General features: G+C 54.0%; 5 protein-coding genes across 5 annotated transcripts; 1 reads left to right on the forward strand and 4 right to left on the reverse strand.

Moving 5' to 3' along the window:
- Positions 1 to 384: 384 nt before the first annotated feature.
- Positions 385 to 3,008, forward strand: BKA78DRAFT_323427 (uncharacterized protein). The gene is made up of 2 exons (XM_066889205.1): positions 385 to 2,413; positions 2,514 to 3,008. Exons 1-2 carry the CDS (start codon positions 497 to 499, stop codon positions 2,883 to 2,885), a joined length of 2,289 nt encoding a protein of 762 aa, XP_066740473.1. The 5' UTR covers positions 385 to 496; the 3' UTR covers positions 2,886 to 3,008.
- A 1,278-nt stretch (positions 3,009 to 4,286) lies between these two features.
- On the reverse strand, positions 4,287 to 4,741 carry BKA78DRAFT_323430 (uncharacterized protein). The gene is made up of 2 exons (XM_066889206.1): positions 4,363 to 4,741; positions 4,287 to 4,308 (listed from the first exon to the last, which is right to left on the reverse strand). Exon 1 carries the CDS (start codon positions 4,692 to 4,694, stop codon positions 4,431 to 4,433), a length of 264 nt encoding a protein of 87 aa, XP_066740474.1. The 5' UTR covers positions 4,695 to 4,741; the 3' UTR covers positions 4,287 to 4,308; positions 4,363 to 4,430.
- Positions 4,742 to 10,538: 5,797 nt separating this feature from the next.
- BKA78DRAFT_30401 (uncharacterized protein) lies at positions 10,539 to 13,049 on the reverse strand. Its single transcript, XM_066887593.1, has one exon. It carries the CDS (start codon positions 12,897 to 12,899, stop codon positions 10,755 to 10,757), a length of 2,145 nt encoding a protein of 714 aa, XP_066740475.1. The 5' UTR covers positions 12,900 to 13,049; the 3' UTR covers positions 10,539 to 10,754.
- Positions 13,050 to 15,502: 2,453 nt separating this feature from the next.
- Positions 15,503 to 16,289, reverse strand: BKA78DRAFT_30429 (uncharacterized protein). Its single transcript, XM_066887613.1, has one exon. It carries the CDS (start codon positions 16,135 to 16,137, stop codon positions 15,694 to 15,696), a length of 444 nt encoding a protein of 147 aa, XP_066740476.1. The 5' UTR covers positions 16,138 to 16,289; the 3' UTR covers positions 15,503 to 15,693.
- A 7,454-nt stretch (positions 16,290 to 23,743) lies between these two features.
- Positions 23,744 to 25,450, reverse strand: BKA78DRAFT_30482 (high osmolarity signaling protein SHO1). The gene is made up of 4 exons (XM_066887650.1): positions 25,019 to 25,450; positions 24,807 to 24,962; positions 24,637 to 24,759; positions 23,744 to 24,590 (listed from the first exon to the last, which is right to left on the reverse strand). Exons 1-4 carry the CDS (start codon positions 25,157 to 25,159, stop codon positions 24,081 to 24,083), a joined length of 930 nt encoding a protein of 309 aa, XP_066740477.1. The 5' UTR covers positions 25,160 to 25,450; the 3' UTR covers positions 23,744 to 24,080.
- Between the last annotated feature and the right edge of the window lie 224 nt (positions 25,451 to 25,674).

Below are 25,674 nucleotides of genomic sequence, written 5' to 3' on the forward strand. Positions count from 1 at the left end.
CCATCCATCTTGACCTCCCTCCTCTCTTCTGGATGACTGCTTATGTGCATCCATCCGTCTCGCCGCTTGGCTCCATTCCTGGCCTGCTGATGCCGGCCCGCTAGCTCATGTTTCAGCCCTTTGGCATTCCCGGCGTCACGTCCACACTACTCGCTCCTCGACACCTGCGACGGACACCTGCCGGTACATCTCATCTGGCCTCTCTTCCTCTTCCTCTTTGTCTCCAGTCTGCTGTTTCTCTTCTCGTCCAATCATTCATTCGTCGTGCGTGCCACGGCATGTCCGTCAATGGGGTCCAAAATGGCTTTCGTCTAGCCTCATCCTGACTGCCAGCCATCGCATTTTTCTATTCCTGCTAGCAAAATGAATACCCTTGTGTCACGCTTCTTCGTCTTATAGTCTACGTGCCCGCGCTGCTGACGTGAAGTACACCAACCTGTCATCCCGTCCGCCAATCCCAGTTTTCACTGGGCCGCGGCTTATCACAACACCTCAGATGTCACTACAACCCGACGACCGACGCGCAGCCCGCTCTCGCTCCAAGTCACCTGGAGCTTCTCGCACACGCGACAGGTCGTCCCGCCGAGACCAAGATCAAGCTATCTTTCCGCCTGACTTTGCTTCCGCCCAATCGCAGCCGTTGACATCAACCCCGCAATACGACCTTAGGCAGCCGGGGTCTTCGTCGTACATAACAACTCCCGGGCAGGTCCTTGGTGGTGCCGCAAACGCCCACCAACACCACGTAGCGAGTCCGCCAGCCAGGATGGAAGAGTACACCATGGGCGGCTATGCCGATCTACCGCCTCACGAACGTCCCGGGTACGTGCCGCCATCTTCAGCTGGAGCTCAGCAGCCGGCCCTACAATACGCGCAGCCTTCGCAGTGGGGTTACTCGGCGGCGCCCATCAACAGCCAGCAGCCACCACCGCAACCCACCCGAAATGTTTCGGCGGGATACCAGCCAGGCACCTATCAGTATGCCCAGCCCGAGGGCATCAAGTACACGACCAGGCCGGTCACGGCCCAGGCACAGGCACAACATCCCCCACCACCGGTGTACCACAAGGTGACGACGGCCGCGTCCCCGCCCAGCCCAATGGTGACGGCGATGCCCCAGCCGCAAGAGTTCTTTCCTCCTCCGCCCTCACCGGGCCTGAGAAAGGCGGAAAAGTACGATCCCGACCTCGCGTATGGCGTAGACAACGCGCGCGTCGTCGAAGTAAAGCCTGGAGGAAAGAAACATGGCGCACCACCTTCGCCGGGCCTGCGTCCGCATGGCCTATCAGTTCACGGATCGCGGCCTGAACTGGCGCCACCATCTCCGGGACTGACGCCACGTCTGGATAGGCTTTCCGTGGGCGGGAGCAGACCTCATCTCGACACCAACATAACGAGCGGATACCCAGGTGGCGCGCTCCCTCCGGCGAGCCCTCTTCTGGAGGCGTATCATGGGACGTACCAGTCCATCAGCCCCATGCCAAGCCCCATAATGGCCCCGCGAGACGACGACATTGACAACCTGCCTCCGCTGGAGCTGCGGTCGAGCGATGACCGCAAGGTCGTCATTCGCAAGCCCGAGCGCCACCGCAGCAGCTCCAACGTCTCGCGCGGGCTGGGGAGCCTGTTTGCGCCCAAGGACAAGAACCGCGAGCGGTCTCGATCGCGGCATCGCGAGGACAAGGAGAAGCGCGAGAAGAAGCACAAGCCGAAGCGGGTCAAGATCTACGACGCCGAGGAGGACGCATCCGACATTCTCAACGCGCTGACGGCGCGCAAGGAAGTCGAGACGGACGTCCTCATCGACATCCTGCCCGCCCTGACGCATGATCAGCTGCTCGAGCTGCGCACCGAGTACAAGCGCATCTGCAAGATCCAGGGCAAGGGCGTCAATCTGGCCAAGCACATCAAGCTGAAGCTGCCCACGGGGTCCTACTTTTCCAAAATCTGCTACGTCACGGCGCTGGGACGGTGGGAGAGCGAGGCCTACTGGGCAAACTGGTACTACCAGGGCGGCAACACGAAGCGCGAGCTCCTGATCGAGGCGCTCATGGGGCGGTCCAACTTTGAAATCCGCGAGATCCGCGCCGCCTTCAAGGACAAGCGCTACGGCGACGACCTCATCCGCTGCATGGAGACGGAGCTCAAGAAGGACAAGTTCCGCATGGCCATCCTGACGGCCCTGGAGGCCCGCCGCCAGGAGGAGAGCGACTATTGGCCTCCTGAGTACCGCGACCGCGATGTCGACGTGTTGGCGCAAGCTGTGAGGGCTAGGGATGGCGGTGAGAGCGACATTTTGCGCATCGTCACGACGCGCAGTGATGAGCACTTGCGCGAGTGTTTGCGGTTGTACGAGAGGAGGTATGGCGGCAATTTTGCCCGCGAGGTGCTGAAGAAGAGTGGTAATCTTGTGGTACGTCCGCATCCCCAACCCCTGTCCAGAGATCTTTCCTCCCCTTTTCACAAACACCAAAGACTTTGAATGTACAGTCTGCTGACCAAAATTTCCCCAGGGCGAAATCTGCGCCCACATACTCAACGGCGTCATCAACCGGCCAGCGCGCGACGCCATGCTGCTCCGGCACGCGCTGCTCGACCTCATCGACACGGACCCCGCGACCACCACCAACCACCACCACTCCGACAACAACAAAAACCACAACCTCCTCTCCAAGCAGGCGCGCCAGCACCGCTACGAACTCCTCATCTCGCGCCTGGTGCGTCTGCACTGGGATCGCCGCTTGCTCCAACGCGTCAAGTTGGAGTACGTGGAGAAGTACGGCGTCTTTCTGGAAGACGATGTCGAGGATGCGACCAAGGGCGATTTTAGGGAGTTTTGTATTGCGCTTTGTGATGTGGGCGTTGGTGGCGAGAGGGAGAGGTAGGGGGATGGAGGTGGGATGGAGGTGGAAAGGAGGTGAGGTGAGGTGAGGTGCTCAATACCCCCCCCGGATTTTGCGAGATGTCGAGGTGCGTTTAGGTAGCCAATGTGTACAGTCTCTCAAACCCATCTTTTGCTGCTCTTGCGTTCTCTTCGGTCTCTACTCCCTGTCGCGAGTCTTCTCTTGCTTCGTCATCATCCCACAACGGCTCAATCGTCCCACTCTCCTCGTCCGTCATATCATTGCGCCATCCGGACCCCATATCAACATCATCCATCCATGCCACGGCATAGCATCGCATCAAAACACCACTTCCACTCTCTCACTCAGTCCACCGCAACGAGCGGACGACGAAGGCAAGGTCCTATTCCCTGTCCTTGCACAACAAGAAAGACACATGTAAGTAGAAGCGCGCTTTCCCACTCCGAAAGTGCGTTGGCGGGTCATGATTATCAGCTTCTTGGAGACTGGGTGGCTCGATTGTGCGATGCAGGACATGGAGACGAGAAGAAGGGGCGTTTTTATAGGCCCTGGACGCCCGCGATTGCAGAGGGCCTGGCACGTGGCGAGGATTGACGGTTGCCTGGCTGTCTATCAGGCACTGGTTGAGCAGCTGGGCAATCAGTCGGATCTTCGCGCTGCTCACGCGCTCCTCTGACAGGTTTGCTGGGTCGTCCACTTTGGGAAGTGGCGTTGCTTGAGCGCCTCCTCTCCTCTATATAAAAGAACCTCTGCTGACTCTTCAACTGGCATTCGACTTCTTGTCCAGGCTGCGGATCACCGCGAGGGATGCACGACTTCCGTACGGGGGTACTGTCTTTTGTTGGCCTGCCTCTACTCCCAAACACTATTGACGCTTCTACTCTTCCTGAGTTGAGGGCGGCGTGGAAGCGGCAGCTCATCCTTACATTCGAGTCCTTCCTCTATCATCATGCAAAAGCAAAGACTTACTCAATGAACTCCTGTTGCCACGTACAGCAAATCTATGCTGAGGCCTGCAGCATCCACCAACCATGATGAAGAATTCTTGTCCGGTTCTCGTGGCATTTGGAAATCGACGCATCCGACGCACGGCGCGGCAGTAATGGATGCAGATGCGACAAGGGGCCACAAAGTCGCGAATTGGATAGTGCTTCCAAACTCCCAGTGTACCATCGTTCTTTCTTTCGGTAGCTTCCGGGCACTGCGGACTTGGAAGACTGGAGTTTGACTATGAGGGGGTGAGGTGTTTAAATACTAATCTATGAGAGTCTAGACAGATGGGCACGTGGCGAAGTGTTTGCCTTGCTCCTTCCACACTACCTGTTAAAGCCATCACGCGCTAGTCGGCCCCTGAATTCCTAAAAGTGATCAGCCACACGTGCAATGTCCTCTTAGCCGGCTATATAACACTCCCTCTTCTGCGCCCTCCAAACTCCATCAGCAACTGGCAGTCGTCAGCCTTCTTGCTCGACAAAATCAACAAACTGCGAGTAAATACTTCACCAACCACACACTGCTTGGCTTCTCCCCCACAGATTCACAATCCACTTCTTTGCTCCCGTGGAGTCAGCGCGATCGTTGCTTTTGGCGGACAAGGCGCACGTCGCGAGTGTCTAAGAGGATGATTGCAGATCGCTTGCACGAAGGGGGGCTGGTGGTGGTGGACACCATTTCTGGGTGATGTTGCGCTGCACCATTGACTCTTCGTGCTTTTATAACGCAGATGAACATGCTACTCGGCTGTGTTGGATTTTGGCTATCCAATTCCCGCAGCCAGACACAGAGAAGGAAGTACCTTAGGTCGCTTCGGTGTCTCGAGCACGAGTACATGACTGGCTCAAACGCAGAAGGGAGCAAGGAAAAGGATGAAGAGACACAAGGAGTCCGACGTTGCTAGCAGCTTGCCTTTTATAGAGAGCGCTGCTCGAGGCTTTGAGGCCGTGCGGCGATGAGGCTCGATTCGGGAAGGTAGTCGAAGGCGAGGGAAGGCGCAGGCGCGTTCCTCACGTGGCCAGCATTGCTGTTCTGGCCGCTGGGGAGGTATAAAAGACCAGTCTCTGTCGCTTCGACTGAGACAAGCACCGCACTGCGGACCTCTTGTCTACGACCAGTGGGTCAAAGTCTACTCCTCGTTCTGTTGTGTTTTCTGGCAGAACGGTGCATGGACAAGCAGACTTTCCCAGTCTCCTTCGGTTCAAGACACTCATCGCTTTGCGCCTTGCTGCGTCGTTTCTGTTCTGATTGTTGTCGTTGCACATTAATGGCAGCTTACAACATGAAGCAGCGGTGATGTTGCAAAGCCCCAGATGCTGCGTGGCTCATGTCGGGAATGTAGGTATGAGAAAGGAAACTGGCCAAAGCGAGGCCAAGGGCGCGATAGATAGGATGTGAGAAGCGCCGAGAAGAAGTGTGGTGTCTTCCGGATGACTCTGTTTTCGAGATCTGTTTTCTTGTTCAAGGTGTCGTCCAGCTCGACAGTTGAGGAACTTAGGCTGCCAGAAGGATGCGTTTAATACCCACGACTTGGTGTGCGCAAAGTCAAGAGTCGACGGAATCTTCACGTGTGTCCCTGTGCCCGTGACATGCACAAAGGTGTTGCGACAGTGATATAAAGGCCGCGTTTTTCTCAACCTGGTAGTTATTCTTGTGACACGGATTAACAGGCCATCTTAGCTCAGTCATTGGAGTGATCGTGGGCGTGTACTTCCTTGTCCGCCGGGACGACCGCACTTCTGCCAGCCACTGTCTGCCTGTCCAACACCACAAGTCCTGCTTCCTATGGACGAACCGTGATTGTGGTTTGTGAGCTTTGCTCATCATCATTGGGCGATGTCGCTGAGCGCAGAGAGCAGTCAAAATACAGAATCAATTGCTGATCAATTTGTTACAGGAAGGAGCCAAAGAAAGATATGGCCCCAGCATGATAGGACACTCGACAAAAAGACGAGCAACAGTACAAAACCTTGTTTGATCTTGTCGATTGAAACCAACAGTCCGCAGCCTGCTGGATTGGATTTGGATGCTTGCCCAATTCTACGTGGCCTTTTATAGATTGACCAAGCCCCTGAAAGTCAGGAGACAGCAAAATGTGCGCGTCATCTCCCATGGGCGGCCAGGCTCGACGACATGTGACTCATGTCGGGGCGCGAGTATATATGAGTCGTCATCCTGGTCAGGACGCATTTCTCTTGATGTATCTTGAAACTCGCTCTGAGGACGATTGACTGTATTTTCAAAGCTGTAACCCCAGACCTACTGCCAGCAGGCCGGCTGACATCCAGAAATCCCGCGCTTTAACTTACCCCTGAATGACATTCCAGCATGCGAATAGTCCAGTAGTGTGCTTTAATAAACTTTCGCATCATGATCAAATAACGGAAGCGATTTTGAAGACACTGTGACAACGTCAAGGCGCCAGGCTTGCCCCTTGCACCAGCCCACCACCATCTTCCCTCCATATTTATATTTCCCAAATTACAGTCTACCTTTATCGGGCGCTGGCGTGTGTCGCATGGGTACGTCTTGGTGGCGTGCTGGTCGGGGAGGTGGAGAGGTGTTCCGCGACACCTGATCTACCTTCTGGAGCGCGTCATAACCATGAGTTCGATCCGCGTCAGGTCCGATTTTTTATTTTTCCTTTTTTTTTTAATTTTTTCTTTGGCGAGCGACTTCATATGCGTATATTTTACATCCGCGCCTGTTCACGTTCATTCTAGACCTATACTCCAATTGCTCTACCTATTTGGGCCTAAGACTTTGAGGTACCCAAAACGAAGACTTGACCAATAGGGTTCCAATCCAAACTGAAGAAAGTGACGAGACAAGGCTAATCACCAAAATGACTCTATCGTGGCCCTCTTACTGTTCAGTGGGAGCGGTTATCAAGCTTCACTGTAGACTCTGACAGTTGCCAGGTTGCAACTAGCCGTCATGAAAGTCCCTCAAACTGGGCGGGCATGAAGGCAACGCGCGAGTTGCTTGACCGCCCTTTGGATGCCCAAATCAATCACTGAAAGCGTGCGCCAACTCGGATACTGTTGATTCAGTACGCAGAATCATCATTGCTGGACCACGCTGTCGACTCCGAACAAGCGATTGAATTCAAGACCATTGAACTCCCCTGGAGAGACTGCGGGGACTGAACAGGACTTGAATCGGCATGACAGAGGGCGCAAGAAACCACGAAGACAAAAAGTGATATGTTCCCGACGTATCGAGAGCCCACAGTACGTGCTGCTCATGGAATGGAGTATTCGCTGCTGCCTTGCTCAAAAGATCTCTGCGTTCGGGGGAATCTGGAGCAAGACTCGAGCTGCTTTTATAGTTAAAGAAGCCCAACTTGAAGGCCACATGACCGCGGACTGTCGACCGTGTGCGCTGAATTGAGCAGAACCAATTGTGCTCGCGCTACCTGTACATGAGAGTATAAATCTACGGACTCTTGATCAACTCTCCATTTCGTAACAACCGCTTCGCTGCCCAGAACGAACTGCGAAGTCGCATGTTCAGGAAGCGAACACTGTTTCTGGAGGGTGGAGGCCTCTTTGGGAAGCCAGACGTGTCATGGTCGCATGGATCATTTGGGAAGATTCCGCGTCCGATAATCGTTTCCGAACAATGCTGGCGGACGACAATGTCCGGTCAAGAAGTTATGAACCGAGTCCTTGTGGATTAGGGATTGTAGAGAGAGTCAAGAGGGACGTGAGGGGAACTGAGGGTGCGAAAGCAGCGAGGGAAACAAACAGTGCGCTTTGTCGCATTTGTTGCTTTTCATTTCCAACCTTGTGGATCAATCTACTGCGGGACTTTGGAGGTGTCCTAGAAGAGCGGCTTCGTATGTAGTGATTGTCAAAATCTTAAAAGGCGCAAGACTGATGGGGATGCAAACGTGACTAACGACTCCAATATCGCGCGTAAAGTCATCTGATTTCGCTACTCAGGGGCTATATACGGGGGTTCATTCTCTCCAAACGTACTTCGTTCCTGAAATACTGCCCCGTTTCTTGAGTCTCAAGCTGCTCCAATAACACTTTCATCAGCTTCACCTACTGTCTCTGGGTAATCGTATAGATACGCAGAATGAAGAGGATATTGCGTGCGTGAGATAGTATCAGGGGCTCAGAGGACCATCTTCCACCAAAATACAGTATTATCAGCTACCGCTATCCCATAACAACAGCGACGGATACACTTCAGCAGCGATGCTTAGCTCAAATGACCTGGACCAAAAATGTCCCAAAGTCCGTAGAATCCAGGACTCGAGGCGGAAGTGCGGCAGGCTTGGATGAGGGAGGCTGACAGAGGGCCAAAAGTGAGTACTCAGTTTCGTAGATGACCAAATGCTTCTCTGCTGCGCAGCTCGATGCCCACAAGCAACTCAGGGACGACGATGAAGTTGACTTTTATAGACTCAGCGGATGTCATACTTCCACATGCGGAAATAGGTCAATCGTTCCTCAAGGGGAAGCAGCCAGTCAGCACTTTCCAAGTGTTCTGACTCATTCAGGGGGACGTCGAGTGGCCGCAACTCACGCGCCCTGACTGCGGAGGTTGCGCGTATAAACGGGTGCCTTGAACAGCCTTCTCTGACCGACAAGTCAATACTTTGTGGACGTCATTGTCGAGCCCACAAAAGGGAAATTACTGGGGGTGGTTCCTGTGCGAGCCCAAAGGAATCAGACATCAACGCCAGCCATTCAGGGCGTGAATAAACAGGGGCTACGATGCTATGATGGTGTTCGGCAGCATTCCAGGTCAGTACTGATGAACATTAATAGTCCAAATTCCCTCAAAACTTGACGGCAGGTGGAGTTGAATGTTCAGCATATTCCCCGAAGCACCCGCGCGGTGGCTAAGACCCAACCTTTAGAACGGCCGATACAGGAAAAAGAGCAGTGTGCTTTGTCGTGTCATCCCTAAGAAGCACAGTCGAAGCCTTTCCAAGGCTTGTTGTTCTAAGGATCGAGCTGAGGAGATGTCGAAATGAGGAGTGCGCCTGTCAAGCTCCTTCTTTTGTACTAGTCTTCAAGCCGCCTTCAGGGGGCAGGTCAGGGGGGCAGGGACCACCACGGCTGTACCAACCACGCGGCCACGCGGCAAGCGCCGTCTCCCGTGAATCATACTCCAGGCTAGCAAACACACGATAGCTGCGCGTGACACTGTCTGCATGTTAGGCTGCGCGATATCGCATTTCCCCGGCTCAAGAGCCTCCTCCCCTTCTATAAATACACGGCTTGGAAGCTCTTGAGCTCTTCACTTCAGTTTCCACAAAGCGCGGCAACTTGGCCCCAGCGGAACACTACCCGATTACTGTGGTGCTTCCCGTTCAAATGTTCCAACTGTACTTGTTTTTGTTTCGTGTCTCTCCTCTCCGTGCTCTCGGGAGAGCTTTGGAGTCCCAACAAAGCATGGCCACTGTTCACCACATCCAAGCAATGATGTCAACGATCAAAGAAACTTGACTTCGACAAACAGCAAGAATGATCACTGTGAACTGCAGGGTGGATATCGCATCGATGAAGAGGATGGTGGAAACAGAGGAAACAAAAGAAAGTGGGGTTCCCTTCTCGGGGGGTAGCGAGTGGGGCATGTATATATCATGTTGTGACCCAATTCGAAGAATTCAAGAATTGTTGGAGAAGAAACGAGAGATGCTGCGTCAAAACTGGACAGCTTTTATACTGCCTCTCCGACAGCAAGCGCAGTGCCAAACAGCCAAACCCTCCACGCGCAGACAACGGCGTGATGTCTGTGATCTGCCCATTAGGCAGCAGCGCCAAAACCGTCGCACGTGTACTCTTCTTGACTGCACGTGCTCATGTCACAGACTCGCGCCGGTGCTGAAGCAAACGGACAAGCCATCTAGTGGGTATAAAAGGCCACCTCCTCACCACCAAGACCTTGCTCTTCAAGTCGAGCGGCACTGCCAGTCCATCGAAGGGGACCGACCTTGAACCTTCGTAAATTCCCATTCGAAAAATTCACTGCCTTCGGGTGTAGCTTTCTTGCTCCACTTTGTCCCATTTTCGAGGGCTGATGCTACAATATTTCGTTTTGTCTTCGACTCTCATCGATGCGAAATGTAGACCACCGCTGCAAGCCTCACAATGATGAGGGGCTTGTGTGTAACACTACAACAGATAGGGCACAATATTCCAAATAGGCGCAGAACTCGGCGGACTGGGTGAACTGCCATCTCAATTGACTGTCTCCCGGCGTACTCATTCATCAGAAAGTTGGGTCCAAATATCATCCCAATAGGGAAAGAGCCATGACTTCGGAAAAGGACAGTAGACAACGCGACGCTAATTGAATGCAAAGCGGTAGAGATAAATCGTACAGTGAGTAAAAGCGCTCAACCAATACTAGCAGCAGGAGTAGAGTGGAGGGGAGGGTAGCAAGATATAAAAGGCTTTTCAAGTTTCGTAAACAGTCGTCATCATCATCATAAGTCGTCATCAATCAACCCAACCCAAATCAAATCCCAGTCCAAGATACGTTCGCGCCAGCCATATCCAATACCATGCAGTCCATTCCTCCAGCCCATCCGTCTGGTGCTCCCAAGGGAATCATTATGTTGGAAAAGAGGAGAAAGAGAACCTGTCCGTACTCCAGCGCAGACCACCTTTTTGCCGTCATTACAAACTTTTGCCCCCCGTGCGAGCGATTACTGGACTAAGACAGTACACAGGGTAAAATGGCTCTTTTGGCAAACCAGCGCCGCCCTGAACAGAAACAAACACGTACTGAAAAACAAAGAGAAAGCGCGCTCAGATGACGTATACAAACAAGGTATCAGATGGCAAAGGAATCAGACCGATAAAAAACAGGAATCCGAGAAGGGAAGAAAAAGACGTCAGAAAAGATCCGAGTCCAGCGATCAAAGAGACATCACCAGCCTCTCCATTGATCTGGCTGTCGCCATTGATCTTGCTGGACCCATTGCTCGGTCTGTCTCGGCCGGCGCTCGCGCTCAGTGCGATTGCTCACTTTGGTTCGGCGATCGCTCTCGCCTCGAGACCGGCTGCTACTGGTGTTCTCCGTCGTGTGGCTGCTATCTTTGATGTAATACTTCTCCTTGTTCCGGGCGTCGGCAATGATGATTTGCTTTCCGCCATCTTCGCCGTTGCCGAACCGAATCGCTTTGCCAGAGACATCACCTTGAATCTCGACGATGTCATTGTCGTCGTGGACTTTAATGATCAGGTTGTTAGTCTTGCGACTCAGAGCCGTTCCTGAATCGCTGACACGGCTTTTGCCATCTTCGCCATGACGAGAGGAGACGTTGGTCCTGGTCCTTGGCGAGGCAGTACTTTGCGCGCGTCGGCCGCTGCCCGTTCGAAGCCTGTCAATTGGGTTCTCCAGAGACATGCCACGCACGTACTCTTCGACCCTTCGCTCCTTGTCATCCATCTGGGACTTTCTCCTCTCATCGGCCCTATCACGACGCGCATTGTTGGATTGTTGTTGAGATGGTACGGTAGTGTTGTACACCGTGTTGCGCCTGGTCAGGTGATCGCGGCGATTGTCCTTGGACTGCGCAGGTTCAATCACTGCCTGGGCTCTGCCCCCAGTGTTCCTTGAGTCGGGGCTGGTGGCAGATCTTCCACGGCGAGTGGTCCCCATGGAAAGTCCTGCAAACTGGCGAGCAAGACGTGGGTCTTCTTCGTAGTAGTCGTCCGCGTCGTCTTGTCTTTCGTCTTCCCATGCAACTCGAGGGTACATGCTGGGCATTATATTCGGAGCGGTCCTGGTTTGTTTTGGAGCACTTGGTCGTCTTTGAGGTATAAACGATGGCGGAGGCATATCCTGGCTATCCTGGCGATCCTGGTCATACCGGTCATACTGGTCCCAGGGATCACAGGCATCTTCATCGTCGAACTCCTCTTGGCGTGGAGACGAGATAGCTGACTGAGGCTGTCCGTAGCGGGGGTTGTAACGCGGTTGGGCCCTGGCAGCTGGTTGATTTCCTTGGTGAATGACTGGGCCTGGGAAACGAGGATCCACATGCGGCGTCATTGGAGACGGCAGGCCCATGGGCCTGGCATAAGGAGAATATTGCGCCGCAACGGGAGAAGGCATCCAGTAGGGAGAATTGAACATAGCGGGAGGTGGTCCTCCACTGAAGTATCCTTGGCTGCCATTCATGTAGCCCGAGGAAGAGGAACCGTGATAACTTACTGGCCTACCTCCGGCCGGTTGGAGACGAGGCCGAGATCCCCCTGACTCTGCGACATGGTCGACAGGGGTCCTTCCATGGCTAGAAGAGGGGTGATATCGAGATCCATGGCCTGAGGGGCGTTCCACTCTAGTGTCTACAGACAGTCTTTTCCTTCGCCGCCTGTCTGGGTCAGTCTCGGCAGTAGCCACAGGCAGACTGTCTCGACGAGATTTCCTGGTCTTGGACTCGGCTCGCGCTGGCCGCTCTTCCCTTTTGGACTCCTGCTTGACCACTGGCTTTGTAGGCTTCTTGGTATCCCTGGAAGTCTTTTTCTTTTCCTTGGCCTCGGCTACAGGGGGTTCGGCAGGGGGTGGGGTCTCCGGTTTAGCGGCGGGATCCTGGGTTTTGTCCTTGGAGCTTTTTGTGGAATCAGCACTGCGCTTGGACGTGGCAGTACGGCTCGAATACCCTGAATCGCTGGTATGATCGGGCAGCTTGTGCTTGCCCAGGTCGGTGGAGCGTTTGACGGCGACATTGCAGTTGGATCTGGCGTACCCGTTCTTCTTCTCGTCGGAGGAGTCATCATCCTCGACGGTCGGGTTGAGGTTGCGACGCTTGGGCGAAGCCGACATGGCGGGGTCTGGGGATGCGGAGGCGATGGACGTGCGGTGGTGGTGGGTCAGGTCGGGTGTCGGTACGGACGACAATCGCTTGCGCAATGGCAACGGAGGGGTGCGAGCGCGAGAATTGGTAGCGGTGGTAGGCAAGGATGGCAGGAGCTTAAGAGGCCAGCGAAGAGGGCGTTGGCATGGTTGAGGCCAAAGAAGACGACGAAGAGGAAGAGGTCGAGGATGGAGGTCGGGGGCGGACCGCATAAATTGACGGGTTGTGGCCGGGATTGGGCTGTTGGGCAGTCGCGTCGCAGCCCAGTGCGAGTGATGGCGTTGGCGAGTCTGCCAATGGGCGGTTTGGATGCACGAGGCGTGGGATTGTGCTCGCCGCTGCCTGGAAGAGGGCGTGAGGGTGGAAAAGGACAATGGTGGACGAGTCCAGCGGCGAGGTGCGAGGGAGAAATAGCAGCTGCCGGTGCCTCGCCCGTTGCCGGGGGCCCATCCATCCCGACAACCTCCACCACTACATGAACACCACGTTCGTTCCTCATCACCACCTCTACTTTAATTGTACCTCCATCTACGCGTCCGTCTCTCTGCGCCCATGGCCCCCGTCACCCTCGTCGCCTCGCCCGTACGCGTCCGCGTCGGCTGCTGCACATGTGAGTAATAACTTTGCCAGGCCTGCGACCTGCATATCAGAGTCACGACCATCCCCCGTCCCAACCAGTCAATCTTTGCTTCTCCACCTACTCCGGATTCCGCTCCCACGCTTGCAACCATCCCACAATCCCTCGGCTGCCGTCCTTGACCGCCCTGGCCTGTTTCGAGCTTCGTGCATCACCACGGTACAGGAGCCCTCGGGAATCGACCGCCGCGCTCCTCAGCTGATTGCCACACGCTTCGCTGCTCCATCAGGCCGTTGTCCGTATCTGTCCGCCAACATTTGCACACAAGATCTACGTTCTCGCATCCTCCCTCTACGCTCGACCTTGGCCACATCCGCTTCCATTCTTACTAATCAGGCAACGCGAGGGCTTCATTCTCTGTCGTCAGTGCCTGGCTTAACCCCGTTGGGCAGGCCGAGAGTCTTGGGTTGAGGCATGCAAGCGAGCTCGGCCAACGGCCAATGGCAACCGTCGTCACCAGAGCCGCAACTCCTTGTGACGCCCTCTGTCCATGCTATGCGCAGACCCTGCGTATAAACAACCACTCTGTGTGCAAAAGGAAAAAAAAGTTTCGGTGAGAGCATCAAGTTCCTGGTCCCGATCGTGTCTCAACTCCAGGCCATTCCACATTCCGGAAACGTATACGCATCTACAAGGTCTCTGCATGAGCTCTAGGCTACGTGGATTGCCGTACGACCATCGGGAGTGTCCACGGTAACCACCTTGCAGGATCCACAACAGACAACTTGAAGAATCTGTATGGCCCGTATTCTCAGGCGAGCTGGCCTCCTTCGTTTCGAAACTGTAGCTTCTGGGAGTATACACAAAATCTGTAGGTGCCTGATCGTGTGATGGCTGGTTTGTTTTCATCACGTGACTGGAAACCATTGCTTCATGCTGTCAGAAAGAAATTCCATTTCATCGTCTTTTACAGTCTTTCCATTCCATTATTGGTCTACTAAAACTCTTCCGGCATTTGGATCTTGCAGGCGGCTCAATTCCATAAGATACGAACGCTTGTCTGAATCGAATGAGCGCCGGCACGTCGACAACGCACCTTGGTCCGACTGGATAGAGCTTATCAAATTGCCTGTGCAACGGAAACGAATGGGAAAATGTACTGAGATGCTCTGCAGCTGCCTGGTACCATGCGGACATGATACCCCGCGCCGAGCGGTCCCCTGGTAGACCCAGCACGAGCAACACCAACAGGGTAGGATACTGACGACAGGCTGAACGGCGAACGAGCAGGGTGCTGTCTTGCCTCGGACGCGCATGGGCCTCGAGCAGAGGATACTTTTTCAGGATGACTGCCAAGGCGGACCTGCCCAACAATCATCTCTTGTGGATCATGGACGCTCCCGCTCAAACGACGAGCTGCAGATGCATGGGCTCGAGTGGATCCGTCGACTCGCCTGAGGACAGCCGGATGAATCTGATGCGGTCAAACTTGATTCTATGGTGGCAAACATCATGCACAGCATCGCTCACAGCTGACCATCCCAAACAACATTGGCCAGGCAATCAGCCGCATTTGCGGTAGGCGGGCGGGTATTGAACGCAACATGCTTCTCGATTGTCCCTCAACAGTCGTGCCCCAAGTCGTCAGAATGGATATGTGTCGATGACCAGCGACTTTCCCTCCGCCGCGAGACCCCTTTTCCCTCACCGGTGCAAGAGGACACGAAAACGCTCACTTCGTGGACTACGATGACAGGCCAGTTCCTTTTGCCAACAGCAGCCTAGACATGTCACAGCCCTTTCGGCCACCCTCCACATGCCCAACATACGCCGCATCCACTTCTGGGCACACCCACAACGTATGATCTGCACGTACCGCTCCTGCCGACAGACGCATGAGACGACGCATCACGTCCGCATGGAGAGGCTACACCAGACTCTGACTTGCTGGTTGAAGATAGCCGAACCTGGATTGATTTGTCCGCCTCTCTGGCCGGCTGCTTGTCTGGCTCGCCCCGTCTCTCCCCGTCCAAGAGCAGCGAACTAAGCAAGCAATCCAACCAAAATAGCCACTACTGGCCGCCACAATGACACAGGCCGAGTATGATGGAGCCCAAATCGAGCCCATCATGACACGGCAACACTTCCGTGGTAAGCCTCATCTTCCGCCATTTCCTCCTACTCGGACACCAATAGTTCATCGCACCCATTCCAACCGATAGACCCATCTTGAAACTTGCAGCTGATGCTGAGTATTCCAGACCCACTGATGATTGCATCACATCACATCAGCCTCGCGCACCGGACGGACAGCCGGCCAGAGAGACAAGACCAAGTGACAGCTCAGCAAGCACGAGCACTGCTGCTCATCACATCCTGTGTCCTGTCCACATCCCCCGGCGCACTTAAACTTTTCCTTCTCGCTTGGCTCACCAGCCGGCCACCCGCCGCCGCTGCTGCTGCGCCGCTCCTCCTGTTGCCTGATTGATGCCGTGCGTCGTTCGCTTGCCCGTCACCTGCTTGCGTGCGCGTTTCTTTCCCAGACCAACTAAATTGGCGGGCAATCGCGCATGCCAAGCGCACTGAACCGATGAGTCTGTACTGGCGCTGGCTGGTTCACTGGCCGCCGGATTGCTGCTGCTGACGTTGTGCCGCTTGTGCTGTTGTTCGTCCGCCATCCGCTCCCCGCCGCCCGCCTCGTCGCCAGGTTCCGTATGCGGTGCTGCCACGGATGACCGGCGGGCGATTGGCGGAAACCGACACCGCCAGTGACCTCCTCGAGCAAGCGCTTCTGTTGGCCTTTGGCATGGCATCGGGCGGGTACGGGTGAGTAGGAGGCAGATGGCACGGGGGTGTGGAGATGCGGCTTGCATGCCAGACTGCAAGGCTGGAACTTTCGGTGTCTGAGTAGAGGAAGTGCGGCTCTGTCGTCGGAGTCGCCGTGGATGGTCGGGTTGGGTGAGTCACTTTGCTTTGGCTTCATTGTTTGAGCCTCATCTGCTCTGGTAGTCGAGGCGTGCCCGTCTTTGCTGTCTATCGATTGAGCATGTTGGCTTGAGGTACGACCATTTTGCCTTCAAACTCACGTGAAGGACATCATGTGGGTCTTCCTGGGGTGTATAAATTTTCGGCTCTTCATGGTACGCTTGCTTCTACATCCTGGCGCTTGTAATGTCCTATGACTTTACCCAAGCTCGACGTCGACTGCTTCGTGACTGACGTACATCGAAATTTTATCCACTGGTCCGTCTTCTGGCTTTTCTTTCTGCTAAATCAGCAATTCTGTGGGTTCTCCAACTCTCTTTTGCGTCATCGTCTTCGCCCAATGCTACCTGACGTCAAGACGTCTATCAAAGCAACGCCACATGCATTGATGCTGTCGACTCAAACGCCTTCCCCCCAGACCAGGGGTAGATCTACAGCCAGCCCACCGCATCCCTAGCAAAGCGACGCTCCTCCCTCCCAAGTCAGGCCACACATTGCTACTTCGCCAGTGATCGGTACACCGAGGACGTTCTCCTCCAGTGAGTCCACTGATGGAAGTTTCGGGAGGAACAAGCAGCAGAAAGAGTGCGTTTTATACGCAGCGACTCAGCGTAATCACGTGTATCACGTGTCTGAATGGGTATAGGGGCGTAAAGAGAGCGGAAAGAGCGTGAGGTCTTGTGATGGGTGAGGGTTGAAGCGCGCGGCTGATGAGGACTCCCTAGGTGCGGTGATTGTGACTTGGTTGAATGGTTGGTACGGAGATGCGCGGCAGATGAATGCTCCCTAGACGCACGCACTGTAGGTGACTTGATCGAATTTTGGCTGTGGAGATGGAGTTTGGCGGATCTACCTCCTTCCTCATCATGATGAAGCAGTGATGATGAGCAACATGTCCATTGCTGACACGGCAAGCAGGGAGTTGTGAAACGCCTCGAAGTGCCTCGACTGCCAGGCTGTAGTCCATGGCGTCCACGGAGCTGCGCGTGTTGTGACTGACTTGCAGTCATTCTTCCGAAGAAATCAGAGGGTTGTCTGGTCGAGATCTCTGCTTTTATACCCCAAAGCGACCTCGCCCTGCCTCGTGACTGCTGAACCACATGCTTTACCTAATGGATCATTCTCGCAGGAATTTCCCAGCAGACTCATAAGAAGGAGAGATTGATGGGTATAAAAGCCCCTTTCTTGGCTGGCAGCAATCGTTCTGTCAACCATCAATGTGAGCGACATCCGCTTGAGTATCAGACCCTCGTACATACGGACTTGCGTGGAGTCCACGCGGAAGACCAGACTTGTGTTGTCTGTTTTCTCTCGTTTGCTCTTCAATTTCGCGCTTTGGGAGTCCAGCCTTGCTTTGTGTGCCTTTGATCGCCTCGCTTCTCTCGCAGTGTTTCACGCCTCTTGGAGACGATGACGAAAATCAGCATCGTGATTCAACGATGGAGGAAATGGCACGCAAATCAATTACGAAGTCGAGCGCAGATTCCAAGGTTCCGGACGGTGTCTTTGGTGATTCTGAACTGCATTTGGTCTTCCAAAGAGTTCAGGAGGCTGTTGCCGCCGCCCAGCCGGTCATGTGTCTTTGGCGTGGCTTCGGTGGTCACTTGCCCCTTTTGGGGGACTGGTCGGGTGTGCGAGGTATAAAATCTGCCTCTCCTCGCGGCGAACGCTGCTTCTGCAAGTCACTCTCGCTTGCCTGGATGCGATTCAGGGACTATGCGACAGGATACTTGGTCTAGTTGCAGATCAAATTATCCACTAGTTCTCTTGTCCTCCTCTGCTCTTTACGCGCTTTGCCTCCCGTGGGACGATTGTTCGAAGTCCTCTAACGCACGACACTGGTGTTCGATTCTTTGGCTGCTGACGAAACTTCCTTGCAGTGTGGAAGACAATCGAGGCGGCGCAATGGCGTAGAAGAGGAAACTTCGGTAGAGGGACACAAAAAGACCAGGCCTTCGCCTGGGCTTCCGGAAGGGCGGGGTTTGGCTGATGAGGAGGAAAGACCGACACGGCATCTGAGAGATACCTGATCTTGAACCTCTGCCCAAAATTTGTCTCCTTTGCTCTGCGCTGGTCTTTTGTCATGGCTTCATTCGCCGCAGCGCTGGTCATCTAGACGAGGGGAGAAGGAGAAAGAGAGGGCATAAAAGAGAAAAATACAACCCGGGTTTGGTAGGAGCCAAACGCATGGTCGCAGCGAGACTCAGGGGGCAGGTATTGGCAGCACCATGCACCACCAACGGACGCCGCCAAGACTAATCCACTGCGCACTCGACCACCAGGTCCGTGGGAGACTGAACTTTTGAATATCTAAATATGAAGTAAGACGTGTCTTGGATGGGTCACGAGTGCCTACGTTTCTAGTCTGCGGCCTGTTCGGGTCAATATAAAGCCTTCTGACTTCATCCTTGGTCAACTCTCGTGGACTTCTACTGCCTTTTCTTTCCTGTCTTTTCGTCTTTGGTCGCCGAATCTTCTCTTGTGTCCTCTTTCTCTATAAACAAGGTTCACAGGCAGTTGCGCTCTTCCGCACAGGGTGGTAAGCAACGCAACGCAACGCAATCGGGCCCCCGATTGCGTTGCGCAACTAGGGGTTGAATTGCGTTGCGTTGCCTTAATTGCTATTTTGTAAAGGGGTTCATTTTTGGGCTTCCCCCCACAGCCCCCCTTAGACTGATTAGTAAGCAATCAATTAAGTAGGGACTTAGTAGTTATTAAGATTGGTATAGATATAGCTGGGTTAGATAAGGCTATAATTGGATATAATTAGCTTATTAGAGACCTCAAGTGCGTATAAAGCTCCTAAATTCCCTAATGTAGTAACTTAGCAACTCAGCAACACAATTTGACCCCCTGATTGCATTGCGTTGCCCAACTAGAGGCCTCAATTGCGTTGCGTTGCGTTGCGTTGCGCAACTCAATTGCGCAACTTCAGCAATCAGTTGCGTTGCTTACCACTCTGCTTCCGCAACATGATGGTGATGAGCAGCAGCGAATGAGAATGGAGAAAAAAAGTGTCGCAGGCGGTGCTTGAACTCCAGCGATCAAGTGCATCAAAAGTGGTTGGTTCTCTTCGTGTACCCTGCCGATCTCCTTGCTCGTCCAACAAGCGACGTGATTTTGGAGGAAGAGTTTGAAGGCGACCTCCATGCAATGTCGCTTTTTGTATGCTGGGCCGAAGGGCTGCTCCAGAATAACCTTTGGACATGTGACCTTGGTGAGGAGGTGTAAAAGCCTGCGTCTTTCATCGCATTGACATACTCGACAAGCTTCCATGGCCTGTGGGACCCCTTAAAAACTCGAGCAGTTGATCACTTTTCTTTGTTCGCCTTCCCGCAGATTCGAGTTCTCCAACAGAATACCCTTGGGAAACCTGTCGCATTCTGTCTTATGACTCTTCAGTGGTCTGCAAAACACAAGCGACGCGATTGGATGATGATGAAGAGTGGGAAACATAATTGAAGTGTAAGAGATTCGGGAATGGTCACATGGATGCCTTCCGCTTCCATTCCCATCGTTGGAAGCCGAGTCGCCGTTTTTGCTCCGCACCTGCCACTATTTAAACCCACGATTTCCTCACCTGTGCACCTGTATCTTTGACCCCTCGGTCGCCAAATGCACCGAAGCGAAGACAACATGACCGACCACAAACTGGGTGGTGGTTCAGCTCTTTCCTCTTGCTCATGTCATGGCCCCTCCTTCATTGCCGAATGTCGACGTAGAAATGCATCATTGATCTGGCGCGAATATTGGCGTTGTGATATTTTGGCAAGTCATGGATAGCCTACCCCGATTCCGGTGGTAGCGACACGCTCAGTAGCTCTGCTTTAATTGAAAATGCCGTTGGTCCGCACCTGCTTCCGAATGATTGAGACCTAAGGCCGAATAGTAAGTCACACCTTTTGGTCATACTGTCTGAGCGCACGTGTTCGCGTCGGAAGAAAGGGTATAAAAGACCCGCTCCTCTGGCAACAGACCTCTCCCTTCCGCACCATCTATTCATTGTTGGATTTACAAGGGGGACAGTGGTCGATCTCACTGGTTTTGGGAGCACCAGCTCTGTGGACTTACAATACTTCGGGGCCCTTTTTCTTTCTCGTTTCCTGTTCCTGCGTCTTATTCGCATTCCGTTGATTCACTACTCGATCGCCATTGTTGACTTATCCTGTGGCCGGCCAAGCAGCTCAAACGTTGTCATCTGTGGCTGCGCAACAATGATAGTCACTATAAAGTCAGAATGATCTTGGATAGATCCAGGGGCTCCGATTCGTTTTTCACTTGGTCTGGAGGGAGAAGCCGCATTGGCATCTACCTCCTAATCCTGTAGCGCACGTTTACAGGTGGGCAGATCCTCCGTGACTTCAGCCAGACCTTTGCGTGGTTCCATTGGCTGTCTCGACTGCACGTGCTCACTTCTCGGACAAGGGGGTATAAAACTCCTCCTTTCAACCACTCCCAACACAATTTTCTACTGCATCGACGGGCGAGCTGTGCAGGCTGGGTGTGGTATTCATGGCGGTTTGGTGACACTGTCTTGCTCCTGGTTGTCTTCTGCCTTTATCCTGTCCCTACACACAAACACAAATCTCGTGAACCCTCCTGCATTCAGGCATTACTATCTCTGAATGACGATGAGCATTCATCGTATGGTCAACGACGACATTGCAAGCCAATTTGGACTGACAGAAATCCAGAAACAATCACATGCCAGGCTGGAAAACTTTTTTCCTACTTCCTATCGTGTGACATCCACCGATGTTCTAGTCACAAGCTTCTTTGACACGGAGGAGGCTCCCGGCCTAAGTATATAGACCTCTCTCGCCCTCGCAACGCTTCGTTCCTTTGCATAACCAATCTTTCTGGTTACGGATGTAGACGTGTGGACTTCTGATACTAGGAGAAACCAACTTGCGATCTGTACACTTCTTGTCCTGCCTCTCCGTCGTGGCAGGCATCCTCTTGGAGTATGTGTCTTCCCCCACAACTGTAGTTGGTTTTTTCTGGTTAGCACCAATTTTTCGTTATGACGAAGGAGATCATCTCGGGCGTTTCTTATGCAAATCAGATCCACAAAAACCGCAATGGGTTCAGAAAAGGGCAGACACGTACGCCAAAGTCTCCCTGTGCCCTCCTTCATGTAGAACAGGCTGACTTCTAGTCTTGTTTCAATCACGAGCTATGCCCCCTGAACCATGTGATTGCTGAGGTCACTCGAGGAGTCTCTCTGGTGGGGCCAAGCTATAAAAGGCTTGCCCCTCTTGCGAGCAGTCTTCCCTCCTCGTCCGCATCTTTTACGCCTGTCCAACTTCAGTCAACCGGACAGAGCAGTACCATTACCGCAACCCACTTGTCTTTGTCGGCGCGTCCCTCCGTCTGTCTGCACCTTACTTGTCTGCGGTCTCGTTGCTATTGCTACCCTCCTTTACCCCTGAATTGTCGACCTGCATCATTGCATGATGGCGCACATTGCGGAATGAAACCAGAAGTTAGGTTTCCAAATTGTCTTCCAACTCATACGGACTGCCCACGTGCAGCCTTTGAACTCGTGAAAATCGCTTTGGATGTCCGTAATCTTCCATACATGTCCGCCAATTCCCCCTGAGAAGGTACAAAACCTTGCCTAATCCACCTGCTTCGTCTTCCCTCCACACCACAAGAGCCATAATTACTGGACTCGGAGTATCGTGCTGCATTTACATATAGCACTCTCGCTTGCCCTGTTCGCAGGCCGCCTCTTTACTTCGCTTGGAGCCGGTTCGATAGACCGCGTGTTCAGTCCCGGAGTTGTCCTCTTTTGGATCAGCATAGTGCGTTAACGTTGACGACAAACAGCCTCATGTGAAGGTGGAAGGAGGAAAGGACAAATCCGCAGCGTTAGAGTAGTCATGTGTGTCCTGGTCACCATGTCACTAACTCCACTCGTGTGAGTCACCAGCCAAGTCCACATGCCCCTGACCACTGCTCCGCGGACTTGACCAAGTATAAAATCCCCCCTTCCCCATCCGGTCATCGAAATCTCCAAAGCAGTGCTGGCCGCGCAGCCTGTGAACGGAAGATACGACGCAATCGACTGTGTCGACAATCGGCAGCGGATAAACCTTTACTTTGGTTTCTCTTTTCCACTTCGAGGCGCAACCTACTGTGTTTCTGTCGTCAGCTCACTCACCTCTTCCCGCCATCGCGTCACCGAAGCACCAACACAACATCATCACACGACAACGAGGATCAAGTTCCGCTGATCACAACGCCATCGCTCGCCGGACGCAGTTCTCAGCCGTGGACAAGAAAGACGAAATGGCAAAGACAAAGATACGGCCACAAAAGTAGAGGTGGATGGGCGACCTGGCCAGAACAGGCCAGAGGCAGCCGACCAAGTGGCAGGCGACCCCGTAGGCAAGGCAAGGAGGAAGAAACGCGTGCGGAAAAGCGGGTGGTGAACAAATTAATCTAACAGAAGGGAAAGTCGACTAAGCAGACTGGCTAGCAGCACGCCAGAGTCGGCGAGGTTGACCGGAGACAAAGATACCCGCGGGCTAGCTCTCTTCTTCAGTTTTCTCATTCAGGCGCAAGAGGGACACTCAGACGCGCGCACGCAGGGCAAGGCAGGAAGGCAGGCACTAACCAAGATCATTGATACCTAGCTACCTTGCGGTACAAACAAGCGGTGATGTGGCGGTGGGTGGCGGCGGACTGGAAGGGTGAACAGGGGAGGGTCGACGTATAGTGGGAAAGGGGGGATGGGGTAGTAGTAGTGTGACGCAACAAAGTACGAGACGAAATACGAAGAACAGGCAGACAACAGCCAAACAGACGGACAGATGTAGTAGCAGCCTGTTCGTACGTATACGGCGGACCGAATCCCCCCAATCATCATGACGCTGGCCAGAGAGCAGCGACGACCGCCGTGGTCGTGGCAGCCGCGGCTGCACGTGTGAAACCCTCGACTCCCTGACCCGACCCGATCGGATCCCAGCGGCGATCTGGGTCCGGAGCGGGACCCTTGTTCGTGCCAAACCACACCACCATAACAAACCAGTCTCAGCGTGCCGCCATGGGCAAAATACTGAGACGATACCGGTCACATAACGACAGAAAACGCCATCAAGATGCGCTTGAGGGGAAAGAGCATGATCAAAGCAGCAAAAGCAAAACGGCATTTTGTGGCCAATAAAAAACTCAAATACTCAAAGCTCCTTTCTTGGACAGTGTCGCACAGCAGGCAAAAGCCAAAACTGACCGATTCCGTAACGCACACTCTGGAAACCCACGAGAGAAATTAAGGAAAGGGGAAGTCAAAGGAAAAAAAGGAAACGCGAGACAAAAAGGGACGGCGGAGAATACAAGCTCCTCGGTCGAGAAATCCAAGTGTCGTCTGCCTCAGATTCGCTCGAATCTGACGGTGGTTTCGCGCTCGCTGACTGCCGAGGCAGTGGACTCGACGCAACTAAAACGTGAGCATCTTTAGGGTCGTCGAATGCTTATCCGTGTCGATTTTTCATTCGTAGCCGAAGTCTTGTCGTGAAGAGAAGGGAAGGCAAACAATTAAATCGAGTTTTTGCCAAAGCCCAAGCCGGTGGGGAGGTATTTTGAACGGGTATCAAGTGGCGAAAAGAATCTGGCTCATCAGCTCTGGCGAACTGAAAGCACCATCCGCCTCGCTTGATCAAACAAGCATTTGTCAACTTGTTGGCGGGGCCGCGAGCGGCAGCTTTCCAGAGTGCGATGCCATGGTAACCAGAGGCGGAGAGCCGGGATGATCGAAGTAGCAGCAAACCAACCCAGCGTCCGTGCAGAAGAGAAGAAAAGGTCGTCAACATCAATGCCTGTGCATTTACAGCAGGATGAGGTAGTTGCTTGGTGCAATTCCAGTTTCGCCGTTGGCTTTCCTGGCCTGCCACCAGCGTCCGCTGACGTCGGAGATCTCGAGAATCTCGTGCTTGGAGAAGCTGATCTCGTTGGCGTCATCAGGATTGGCCTCGTAACTGTAAATGGCCTTGGCTCTGTAAGGGTATTCCGTGGGAGCATTGACGTCGGACTCTGGTTGGGCCCCGCCGACGCCGTTGCCAAAGCGCGGCTGCACGGAGTTGCGCTGATCAACGCCCGCAGGTCCACCGGGGTAGCCGGAAACTGGTGACGATGTCTCGAATCCGTTCAACTGCGCCGACGTGTACATTTGCGGTTGTTGGTTGGTCACAGACGTCTGTGGGCGCGCACTGTAGTTGTTGGACATGGGCCTCGAGCTGCGCGTCATTGAGTGCCGGTCTTTGTGGAGCGCAAAAGAATCAACAAATGTACGGTGCGACGCGGACGGCTGGGATCCGTAGTAAAAGATCCAGATGATCTACGCGTGTTAGCCTGTCTTTCCCAATGCGCGCGACTGCACATACTGCGATCATTGACAAAAGAATGTAGCCTGCCGCGGCAGCTTCCTTGGCAGGGTCGCCCTCGTAGATGGTGTTGTTGACAGCGGAGCTGGTGAAGACGAGGCCCGCGGCCAGATAGCTTGCAATCTGCGGGTTGTTAGATACGAGCGACTCGCGTTCCAGAATGGACGTACCGCGACATGGTAGGTGTCTTCGACCTGAGCGCCAACAGTGATTGTGATGCCGACAATGCAACAAAACATGTAAACAAGGGCCCACCACGTATAGTTGGGAAAGTTGCCGTGCAAGCTGCCGACGATGGACGAAATAAAGGCGATGATCCAGGCGAGCTGGTGATATTGTTAGCATGGCGATTGAGACGCGCGTCAATGTCTCGAACACGTACCAGACTGATGGAGATGGTGGACAGGGCAAAGGGATCGCCGAGGATGTTGCCAAAGCTGAAGCGGGCTCGGCTGCCGTAGGGGGCGCCGTTGTTCATCTTGTTCAGACTGGGAGAGGCGGGGGAACCGTAGGGGGAGGGCATGAAGGACGGCGGCGATGGTGTTGTGGGTGGCTTTGTTGTCGGTCGAGGGCTGGTGGATATGTCAAGGTGGACGCGGTACCGTGGGCGCGGGCAATGCGCTGGCGAAGGGTTCGAGCGAGTGGGAGGAAGGCGTCAGTTGTGGTTCAAGGGCGTTGACGAGCGAATGAGGGTGGTTAGGCGCCGGGCCTGTGAACGAAGCGAAGGGCAAGGAACGGGCGAGGCTTCTGGCTAGTGTGTAGCGAAAGCGGTAGTGTGGTAGAGAACGACGGCAAGGAGACGATGGACGAAGAGGGCGATTGTCGCGGGAGGCTGGGGGGCGGAGAATTTGATGGTTGACAGTCGACGGTCGGGAATGGAGATGGAGGGCCTGGCAGGATCCGGATCGTCGAGAGATGAAGTTCGGCTGCTTGTCTCGTCCTGGTTTGGTCGGTCTGTGTCGGTGCGGTGGTCGTACGCGGGCGCAGGAGAGAGGTGGGAGACTTCTTGACCTGACAGTGACAGCGACAGGGCCCCAG

This window comes from Phyllosticta capitalensis (assembly GCF_038381095.1).
Source record: "Phyllosticta capitalensis strain CBS 128856 chromosome Unknown BKA78scaffold_10, whole genome shotgun sequence".
NCBI classification, from domain to species: Eukaryota; Fungi; Ascomycota; class Dothideomycetes; order Botryosphaeriales; family Phyllostictaceae; genus Phyllosticta; species Phyllosticta capitalensis.